Source organism: Lathyrus oleraceus, chromosome 7 (genome assembly GCF_024323335.1).
Source record: "Lathyrus oleraceus cultivar Zhongwan6 chromosome 7, CAAS_Psat_ZW6_1.0, whole genome shotgun sequence".
NCBI classification, from domain to species: domain Eukaryota; kingdom Viridiplantae; phylum Streptophyta; class Magnoliopsida; order Fabales; family Fabaceae; genus Lathyrus; species Lathyrus oleraceus.
The window spans coordinates 188,389,853-188,401,428 of NC_066585.1; the positions used below are offsets into that span (position 1 = coordinate 188,389,853).

Genomic DNA, 11,576 nt, shown 5'->3' on the forward strand with positions numbered 1-11,576 from the left:
CGGTCCGGTTTGGATCGGTTTTGAGACAAAATATCATCCGATCCAAAATATATAAAGCATACGGTTTGGTTCGGTTTTTGGATGACAACAAGAAAAATCCAATCCAATCCAATCCAATTTATACGGTTTACTTCGGTTCGGTTGAATCGGTTTTATTCGGTTTTTAAATCAACACTGTGAAATTTAAAACGAATATATTTCAATACCAGTTACAATTATGCCTCCAACGTCTACTAAGACAATATCTAATTTTCATATTATATGGCTATTTGATGTCATTGTTGCAAAGATTCATTATAATATATGGACAATATCTATCCCAACGAAATAGACATTGTTGTAATAAATATTTTATATGGAGACCTGCTTACTTAGTGCTTATAGGGAGACTTGTAATATAAATTAAATATATGACAAATATATATGACAGTAACATACCAAAGCTGCATTAAAGTGAATATAATAATAAAACTTCAAGAAAAATATCAATGACAGCATAATTGATAGTTTCAAAATCACAGCCTGCAACATTGATAGACAAATCTAAAATTTTCTAATTATCCTGAAATTGCTCCAGCTTCACAATAATTATCCTGCAATTGCTCCAGCTTCACAATCTACCCAATTCTTTCAGATATCAAAAGCTAATCAGAGTCTATATCAGATACACCTTCATTCAATTGTGGGATTGGAGCAAGTTCTACAAAAATAAAGATAAATATTACTCAATATAAAAGATAAACAATGCTCAACAAAAAATAATATAAGTTATAAGTAAATTACCTAATTCCAGATTTTCTAACTCATCCACAAGCTCTTCAATATCCACCGACACCGGGGAAGATTTACACCAATTTTGTGTACAAATTAAAGCTTCAACTGTTTTTGGCGTAAGAGAACTTCTATAGCAAGTAAGCACTCTACCTCCGGTAGAGAAGGCAGACTCTGAAGCTACAGTAGATACAGGAATGGCCAATATATCTCTAGCCATTTGACCAAGAATAGGATACTTGTTGGAATTCACCTTCCACCAATTCAAGATATCAAAACCAGGACCTTTCTTCTCCAAATTCTCCATGAGATACAAATCCAATTCATTTTTCTGCATGCTCTCATTAAGATTCATGTCCATCTCAACCTCTAAAGCAAATGCATCCTCTGGTGCTTTAAGTTCTACCAACTCTACTTCTTGAGTGGAATGTGTAACATTTTCAGTTTGACCGTTACCAAGGAAAAGCCTATAACTCTCAAATATTTTATTTAATGTCTCCTCCGTTTTTTTATACAAAGATACAGCAACATCATTTGGATATGCCCTGTTCAATCCCCACCTAACAAACTGCATCTTATGTCGAGGATCAAGCACAACAGCAACAAAGATCAACATATTCATTTTTTCAACCTTACCCCAATATTTATCATACTTAACTTTCATATTTTCAGCCATAATTCCAAGCAAGTTGTCTGAACTTTTTAATTCTATCCACCCGTTCAAGGTAGTCAATATCTTAATATGCTCATTAAAATATTGAGAAGAGGTCACAAAAGTACTACCTGAAACCTTCTTTGTGATATCAAAAAATATTTTCAAAAAATTAACAAAGCATTTTGCATTATCCCAATCCTCTTTATTAGGAATACCATCTTTCATCAGCACAAAATCAGCACACTTCTCACTCAATCTCTTAAATGCCTTTTGAAACTTCAATGCACTTTCAAGCATAATATATGTGGAATTCCACCTAGTGGAAACATCCAACTGAACAATTGATTTTTCTTGTAACCTAACTTCCTTAATGCAAGTTTTAAACCTATCCATACGACCCGGAGATGCACGAACATATCTAACAGCATTCCTAATCTTACTAATTGAAGAATGATAGTCTTCCAGCCCATCTTGGACCACAAGATTCAGAATATGTGCACAACAGCGAACATGCATATGTCCCCCTTTCAATGGATGAGAATTCCAATCGTTAATTGTATTTTTCAAGTAAGTTATAGCAACATCGTTAGAACTAGCATTATCAACCGTAATGGTGAAAACATTACCTATTAGCCATTCCTCCAAACATTTTTCAATTTTTTTGCCGATGGTTACTCCGTTGTGATTCACAATTGGACAAAAATTCAGAATCCTTTTATGGATTTTCCAATCATGATCAATGAAATGTGCAGTGAGACAAAGATAACTCAAATTTTGAACAGATGTCCAACAATCAGTTGTAAGACAGACACATTGATTTGATTTATTTAGCACACTTTTTAACTTATGTTTCTCACTCGTGTACAAATCCCAACAATCTCTAGCAATTGTAATCCTTTTAGGAATTGAGAGTTTAGGTTGCACAACACTCATAAAATGAAGAAACCCCTCTCCCTCAACAAACTTAAAAGGCAACTCATCAACAATAATCATCCTAGCTAAAGCTTTCCTACATGCCTCGGCATCAAAATGAACACCAGTGAAAACACTACCAGATCCATTCCCATCTTCTTTTTTCAATTGTTGAAGAACAAGAGTCTGTTGAGTGGGATCAAGAGACTCTTTTGGAAACTTCTTACACTGATGCAGCAAATGGTGTTTTAAATTACTAGTGCCATTTCTTTGTGAATCAGCAGCATATGTTACATCACACCAATTACACTTAGCTCTTGATCCTATTTTTGTAAAATGTTCCCAAGTCCAAGATCTAGATTTAATAGGTTTTCTGTTACCTGAATCTCCAGCTATAACATTAGAATCATTGGAAGCTTCTCCAACCTTTCTTTTCTTGTTAGCATTTTCTTCATCATTGTTTGTTTCACTACTTTGTACCGATGGAGGTGGAGCTTCAGTTGTTTCAGCCTATAAAATAGGAAACACAATATTACACCATTGTAACATTAACCAACATTTTCAAAGGTAAAATAATCCACTTAAAATTAATTTTTGATACCTGAATAACGTTGTTGACAATATCAGATTGAGTTACAGGATCAGTTTGGCTCATTCCTGTAAAAATAGATCAAACTTAAAATTAGAACAAAGTATAAACAGCTAGTTGTAAAAAAAGCTAATAAGAATATATTATGAAAAAGTTATGAAACAAAATATGAAAAACTAACAAAGAATAGACCTTGAAGAAATTATGAAAAACTAAATAAAATTTGTTACTGTTATAACCAACATGAAACGATTTCACATCAGAAAACTAATGAAAATAATTTTTAGTAAACTAGTGTTATAAAATTTAGAACATAAGTAAGTTAATTTTAAATAAGATTTCAACAACACAAATTAGAACAACTTTACAAAAGGATAAAAATTAGTACAACTTTAGAAAATCTGATCGAACAAAAGTATAAAGTACAAAAAAGACAAAATCAAAAAAATTAAGAAACTTGCTTACTGATAGTATAATTCAGAAAACTAATTGAGATGAATGTTGATTTAGACTTTTTTTTTCTTTTGATGAAAAGTGATTGAAATTGAAAGAGGAGATACAGACCTTAAATAGAGAACTGAAGAAGAAGAAAGGCCATGATTCAACTTTAACGTTGAGCCGAAATTGAATTTCTTGCGGTTATAATAACAATGAATAGCATTCATTGTATTTAATTTTGCGTATAATTCAAAATCTGAATAGGGAAACTACAGAAGTGATTGAGATTCTCTAGAGAAATTAGTGGTGGCTAACATAATTAATTTAATAGGATGAGTAAATGGAAGTAATACCGGTTCGGTTTGGACCGGTTCGGTTTTCATGAAGCCAACCGTAAACCGAACCGAACCGATCGGTTATGCAACATGGTGATCCAAATACATCCAAAAAAAATCGGTTTTTTTGGATTTCGGTTTTTTCGGTTCGGTTTTTGGTTTTTTTTTTGGATTGGATTGGATCTGAACACCCCTAATAAATACCAGCACTTCAGTAATGAAAGGGGGGACGAAAAACAGAGGAAGACGGACAGAAACCCTGGCACGGAAACCCTGGAGGCTACTTTAGAGAGTTCCGAGTGAAGAAACCCTGAAGGCCACTTCCCCGCCCCGAAGCTACCGCCGCCCAACTCAATCCGGCTCGCCAATTCAAGGTTGCAATTCGATTGCAAACAGGTTTGCATTACTATTATCGTGTTATTTCCGTAATTTGCATGTGATACCGCTTTATGTTCTTAACTTGCATGTGATAATATAATTGAATTCATAAACATATTTGAGGTTTTGCATGTGAATTTAAGTGTGCCTGGATATTGTGAATGCTGAACCATATAATTATGTGTTGGATGCCATAAGCCATGCCGCAGGTTGAAGTCATACTGTTCTGAAATTCAAAACCCGCAGCCGCTCGCTAGCACATCGCTAAGCGAGCACGCAGCGAGTGTTCGCTAGACCTTCGCTAGGCGAAGCAGAGGCGAACAAGGGCAGCCGCCAATATTTTGTTTGTTATGTCTTATGCGTATCTGGTCGATTCTATGTTAATTATACACTGTTTTCTTGCTGCTGTTTTTCTTTTACGGTGTAATCCTCGATTGCACCCGGATTTGGTATGCTAACCCGTCTGTTGAATTTTGCAAAGGTTCATATGTCCCAGAAAAAAGATCGCCGTTTAGGTCTTCCACTTTATTAGTGGGATACCCTTGTGGAGGCTCACCCTAAATTGCTTAATTAATTTTAATGTGTTAATTTTAATAATTAATTTTAATAATTAATTTTAATGTATTATTTTTAATGTATTGATTTTAATGTGGAGATTCATCATAATCACCTAATTAACTTTAAAATGCGGCCTTTAAATATGTGATCTTGGACCTCTCTTTTGCCTTATGATATTACGGTATAACGGTCATGTCCCGCGAATGTAGGGATACACTTAGCAACGACCCTTCGGTTAAATCATCATAAAATAAATCATGGTCCCTCGGATGTTGCCTTCGAAAATACGATTTTGTCCCTCGATGACCCTTCGGTGTAGCCTACGGTTAAATGATGATCGTCCCTTCGAATGCTAAGGTATCCTTACAACTGTTGCCTTCAATGACCTATCGATGACCCTACGATGACCCTTAAACATCCAAAGGATAAAACTACTTACTTCTCAATAGTAAGGACAGTTTTACCCTCATAAGGATAGGAAACGTTCATAACGACCTTAGGAAGGTATAACTCTCAATTACTGGATCATAACCTAAAATATTTTCAACACCTCACACCTTTCAAAATCTCTTTTGGAAAATCACCACTTGGTATACATTCATACTAGAATCATTACCGAGTTATATTTTCAAACAACTTTCAAAACTAAACGAGATAACCACTTTGTATACATTCATACGAGAATCATTACAAAGTTAAACTCTCTTTTCAAAACATTTTCTAAGCCGTTCACAAGCACTTTTTCAGACAAAAATATAAGTGATCCAGTAATTAAGAGCCCACGGATAACCATGGATACAAAGGGTGCTAACACCTTCCCTTTGTATAATGTACCTCCCGAACCCAAAATCTATTGAGGTCTTTCCTGTTCTTTTCCACCTTTCCTTATTGGATAAAAGAAAAGTCGGTGGCGACTCTTGCTATCCGCGACATTGCGATAAAAAGCAAAACACCCCAAGTCGGTTCACCGTATGACACATAGGGAAAGTCCTAGAAAACTAAGTCCATTTGTCCATTTCTTTGCATTTTGGTCCACAACAAAACAAAAGCACAAGCACAATAATATATACACAATCATGTGCTCAAGTGAGCAAAAGGCAAATTGCATTAACATAAACATGTGCTCAAATGAGCAAAGGAAAAAGCAAATGAATAATATGTACAAGAATAGTAAATTGCATAAAAGTAAAGAGCAAAAAGTAAATGTTAATTGTTAATGGTTAGTGTTAGTAGTTAGTGTGCCATAAGGCAAATTTAGCGCTATGTTAAGCAATCGTAATTGGACTTATGTAGAAGTCACAACTATCTGAGGCCGGTCAATAATAATGTAGGCAACAACACAAGTTAGAAGTCTTGATTAATGAACCAAGTTCCAATAACTTGCCATGCCAAAAAGAGGAAGAGAAATGATCTTGTATTGGTTTAAGTCCTTTGCATGATTTAGAAGGTAACCTATCCTTAATGCAAAGCCATTCACTTGATCATTTGATCAAGATGAATTAGATTTGAATCAAGAAAGATTAAACCTCCTTAATCAATGCTAACTTATCAACCTTTAACTCATTGATCAAAAAAAAAGAAAAAAAGAAGAAGAAGAAGATGGATAATGAAAATGAAGAAAATAAAGTGCATCAAATGAAAAGGAATGTACCAATTCATAAATGTTGACCAAAGATAGGGAAGATCAAGGTCAAACCATAAAAACAAAAGTGGGATGAAGATTGGAAGGCAAGAAATAAACAAAATATTTTTGGCATTTTTAATATTTGAAAATAAACTTGAATTAAAATATTAAAGAAAGGTCAAACTTCAAATTCACTTCAAATCAACTTTAAAAAGTCCAAGTGAATTATCCCAAGTTCAACAAGGTCAAACAAAGTTTGACAAAAAAATTCAGCATTTTAAAAAGCCAGAAACTATTTTTAATCAATTAAAAATGAATAAAAATAACCTAATTGAACTAAAATCTCAAATAAATCTCAAATCAATTAATAAATTGATGAGAATATTTTTCATAGACCTATCATCATTCAAAGGGGTTAGAAAAATATTTTTGTATTTTTTGAATATCAAAAACTATTTAAAATGAATTAAAAATGACCAGAAAAGAGAAAATTATTAAAAAATAGCAAATGGTAAAATAAAAAATATTAAAAATCATTTTTAGAAACTAGAAATTAAAAGAAAAATAATGCAATTGGTCCCATATTTTTTGGACCAATAATAAAAGAGATATGAATTTTTGAAATAAAAGGAAATAAAGAAAATAAAACCAGAAATAAGAAAATATGAAAAAAGGAGAGGCGTTGGATCCAGTCTCATTAATTGAGCTGGCACATCACACGGCCTCTGACCGCGCTTCCACCATATGCCTTAGTCAACTGAGACACACGAGGCAATATAAAAAGTCATAACAAAGGAGGGACGAGATTAGATCTGGAGATTGAGATCAATGACTCATAATCAATCTGACAATGAGACGGTGGCCAGCGCCACCGCCTTCTCCGGTGAGCTCCGACGAAGGTCAAAAAATGCAGAGATTCAAATGCTCACTAAAATGGACAATCCAGGCACCATTCGAAAGGTGAAGTGATGTACATCACTCCTATACCACTCACTTCCACTCTAGATTCCTATTAAGAGAGAAATCAAAGATGGAAGTTTGGTGATGTTCAACTGAACTTGCTCGATTTCAACAATTAAGCATTCAATAATGATGCCTCTATAGAGAGGGCTTCAGACAACACAATATCAAGGCCAATGGATCAAAGAATAAGGAGATTCGAAGCAAAAATCAGTTGATCAAAACCTTTGGATTATGAAGATTTGAGTCCCTTTCCTTGATTCCTTTTGCAAAACAGAACTCCAATAGATCAAATGGTGAAGGTTTAGGAACTTTAGATCTGAAAATTCAACCAAATGCAATTGAATTTCAGATCTGAGTTTTTGAAGAAAAATGAACTTTGTTCCTTTGGTATGGTTAGGGATTCACTCTTGCAGCATTTCAGGCGCCTTCAGGTTGGAGAATTATGAAGCATAACACATGTATTTATAGCTGGAAAGGGCTGAGTGCATGAGTTAACTCGTGTGCATGGCAAATGGATTTTTCATTGCATGGGCTTATGTGATCATGTAGAAGGCCCAATGAAGGCTGAAGCAACCTACTGAGTTCATGTGAATTGCAAATGGACGTGTACAAGAAGTATAAATAGCTCATGCATGGCAATTTGAATTGAATTTCACAAAATGCACTTAATCTTCATGCCTTCGAAAATGGTGCTTCCAAACTCCAAATGCCACCTTGTGAGTAATGGTTAGAGAGCTTGTTGCATAAGGAACAAATGATATGTTGATCAAAATTTCAATTGGGCCTTGGAAATTAGTGAATTTTGAGTTTAAAGTGTAGGGTGCAAAACATGCATGAGTGAAGTTTCCAAATTTGGTCAATGTTCAAGCCCTTCTGTCTCAATGATGCAAGCTCCAAATGATAAAACATTCAACATGAAAGTTGTAGATATTTTCAATACAATCGATTTGAACTTAAAGTTTGCATCATTTGGATTTTTAATGAAGAACTTATGGGCACTTGAAGTTGGACTTTTTTCCATTTCAATGCATTTGGCCCAAAGTGACCTATAATGTTTTGCATTATCACATGTATTTCTTTTGAGATTTTGAAATTTTGCTCAACATAACATTTTAAGTAGACACAATACGATTTCCAATGCATTTGGTTCCACCTCAAAATCATAAAAAATGAATGAGTTATGTTCTTGGGAAGTTGACCAAAAATTAGGGTTTCAGTCAAAATGACCTATAATGTCTTGGAATGGATGATGATCTTCCAAGCCTCAAATCAATTTTTGATGAACATTAAAGTTGTTCATATTTTCCTTAAGAACATTTTTTATCTTGGGATAATCTCCATTTGACCAACACATAAAAAGTTAGGTCTCAGTGCATTTCAAAATAGTCAGATGAATTGACTGATCAACTTCTCAAGTCAAAAACTCATATCTTGATGAATTGATGATTGGGGGCACTCAAATAAGTTCAAATATGCATGGAATAATGGATTAAAGAACTTCCCTTGATGGTATTTGACCATGGGCTGAGGTTGCTTCATGAGCAAGGCATTGTTGATGATCAGATGAATTAGGGTTTCCTTGGGAAACAAACCTCAAATCCTTTGACTTGCTTTGATAAAAAATGATGAGTTGAGATACTAGGGAGGCATATTTGATGGATGAGAGATTTGGGAACCATTGTCATGTTTGCTTTCATCTCCTTTTGACCTTTTCATTGCACAAAGGATCTCCTAGAAGCTTTTAGACTTTGTGATTGCTCAAGCTGCAAATAAGAAATGTTAGTGACATATTTTTGTGCTTTTGGTTAGTAAATAAAATGAGAAAAGCAATGATATACAATTTAAGCATGCTTGGTGATCTCAAATCACTCACAAGAGGTCCCACCCAAAGGCAAGGGGAACTAAGATGCTTATGATCCTTGACGCTTTGCAAATGCAATGTTATGATGCCATGAGGGATCTTAGGGCCAAAATTGGGGTCTTACAGTGAGTTACTAGTGGTGTGTTATTTTCCCAAAGAGTTTCATGATGATATCGATGATTTACTGCCAGAGGGTGAAGTTGAATGTTATAGACTTAGTACCTAGTACTAGTCCGGTGTTCGATGGCACCTTATAGAATGTATATTTTAGAGTTTAGTGAATTAAAGAGGCAATTGGAAGATCTGTTTGAGAAGAAGTTTGTTCATCCGAGTGTTTCATCGTGGGGTACGTCGGTGTTGCTAGTTAAGAAGAAAATTGATGGCATGAGGTTGTGTGTCGATTATAGACAGCTGAATAGAATGAAAATCAAGAACAAGTATCCACTTTAGAGGATTAATGATTTGATGGATCAGTTGGTAGGTGATTGTGTGTTTAGCAAGATAGATTCCTCTCCCTAATTCTCATAAACTTAATGGTGTGAGCGGTGTCGGTGCTAACTTACCTAAGGCCCACGAAATTGTAAAAGAGAATGGAAGTATTACTAATTTCTCGCCCAGTCCCTCAAGTATCACTAGCGCAAACAATGTTAAAGAACACCATATGAGTTCTATCGCACTACTGGATGGAAATGGTACTGCGAACCATGTTGCAAATTTGAGCTCGAACGCTTCAGGGACTGAAAGTTTGAAGAGTGCCTTAAAAAAATAGCAATGGGGACGATACTTCAAATTATTTGATGAATACTTGAATAAGGCACCAAATGGGCATGCTGTTATGCATGTAAAGGAACTGCTACCTCGAGGACTTATTAACTCCGAGAATTTATGCTTCCTTAGTGCAACCGTGCAGGCTCTCTTGGTTTGTTCTCCTTTTGTTCAGCTTTTGCAGGAGTTAAGAATTCGGAACATTCCTAAGGTTGGTTATCCCACGCTTAAAGAATTTGTTGAGTTTGTAACTCAATTTGACATGCCAAGTGGAATAAAATTAAAGAAGAAAGATATGTATTCTTTTGAGTTTGGACGGGACTTTTGCCCTGTTATGTTTGAAGATGTTCTGAAAATTTTTACTCCGGGGGTGTCAAATAGCATTTCAGGAAGACCAAGGCAAGAAGATGCTCAGGAATTTCTGAGCTTTGTTATGGATCAAATGCATGATGAATTACTGAAGCTTGAAGGACAGTCTTCAAGTCTTAATGGTAGCAAATCTTTTCTAGTTTCTTCCATGGAAGATGATGGGTGGGAAACCGTGGGGCCAAAGAATAAATCTGTTGTTACAAGGACTCAAAGCTTTATTCCCTCAGAGTTAAATGATATTTTTTGGAGGACAACTCCAAAGTTTGGTTAGAACTAAAGGAAATAGATTTGCCATTGTTCAACCATATCGCTTGCTTCATCTTGATATTCATCATGATGTTGTTCACACCATTGAGGATGCCTTGCACTTGTTTTCTGCACCAGAAACTCTTGAAGGGTACCGAACATCAGTCTCCAGAAAGGCAAAGACTGCTAAAAAATCCAGACTTGGTATTTGCCTTAACTGCTGGACAATTTGGCAACATCTCAAATGAGGAAACCTAGAAGCGCCATTCTTTGACGATATAGTGTTTCTTCCAAATCACTTACAAGCTTTGGATGCTGAGTGTTCACATCTGAGTTTTGGCACATACAAGGTTGGCAATGATTCTGCATCTTCTGAGGCTTTCACACCTATTAATCTTTCTAAAGATGGCTTGGAGATCAGCTTGGGTTTGACAGTTTTAGAGGAACACCTGGCGATCGAAATTATGGCCTCCATTCAACCCTTGGGCACTGATTCTCACACTTGTACCGCTGGAGCATTTGGTCAATTTGGAACAGGGATTGGTAATACTGATGTTGGTTTTGTTTTGGAAGCAGGGAAGCTTTTGCTCAAAATGCCTCCAACTCTGAGATTTGTATTGGATGGAGGAATGCCAAGTTATTTGCTTGCAAAGGATTTAATTCTGCAAATTATTGGTGAAATATTTGTGGTCGGTGCAACTTACAAATCTATGGAGTTTGTTGGCAACCGTTGAAAGTTTAACTATGGAAGAACGAATGACATTGTGCAACATGGTAGTTGAAGCTGGAGGAAAGAACGGTGTTATTCCTCCTGACAGCGTTACATATAAATATCTCGAGAAAAAAACATATGAACCAGTTTATAGAGACCAGCAAGAAAGATTTATTTCTGAGTATATGAACCAGTTTGTAGCCATTAATGCTCAAGTCTCATCTCTCCGTTTGCGCTGTACACCGTCGCCAACCTCCACGGTGCCGACGACCGCGCAAGGTCTGCAGTACAAGCCGCCGCGTTGTGGAGGGTTCTGAATACGCCACTGGCCATCACGAAGTTTTCAGGTTTTGATTTGCTAAGAGGTTAGGCCAAAGAGAGAGATTGAGAGAAATGCAAC

General features: G+C 35.6%; 1 protein-coding gene and 1 pseudogene across 1 annotated transcript; one reads left to right on the forward strand and one right to left on the reverse strand.

Moving 5' to 3' along the window:
- Positions 1 to 352: 352 nt before the first annotated feature.
- Positions 353 to 3,592, reverse strand: LOC127102819 (zinc finger BED domain-containing protein RICESLEEPER 2-like). Its single transcript, XM_051040150.1, has 6 exons — positions 3,492 to 3,592; positions 3,316 to 3,328; positions 3,158 to 3,194; positions 2,940 to 2,995; positions 784 to 2,848; positions 353 to 700 (listed from the first exon to the last, which is right to left on the reverse strand). Exons 1-6 carry the CDS (start codon positions 3,590 to 3,592, stop codon positions 645 to 647), a joined length of 2,328 nt encoding a protein of 775 aa, XP_050896107.1. The 3' UTR covers positions 353 to 644.
- A 5,735-nt stretch (positions 3,593 to 9,327) lies between these two features.
- Positions 9,328 to 11,308, forward strand: LOC127102820 (ubiquitin carboxyl-terminal hydrolase 24-like; annotated as a pseudogene).
- Positions 11,309 to 11,576: the final 268 nt, after the last annotated feature.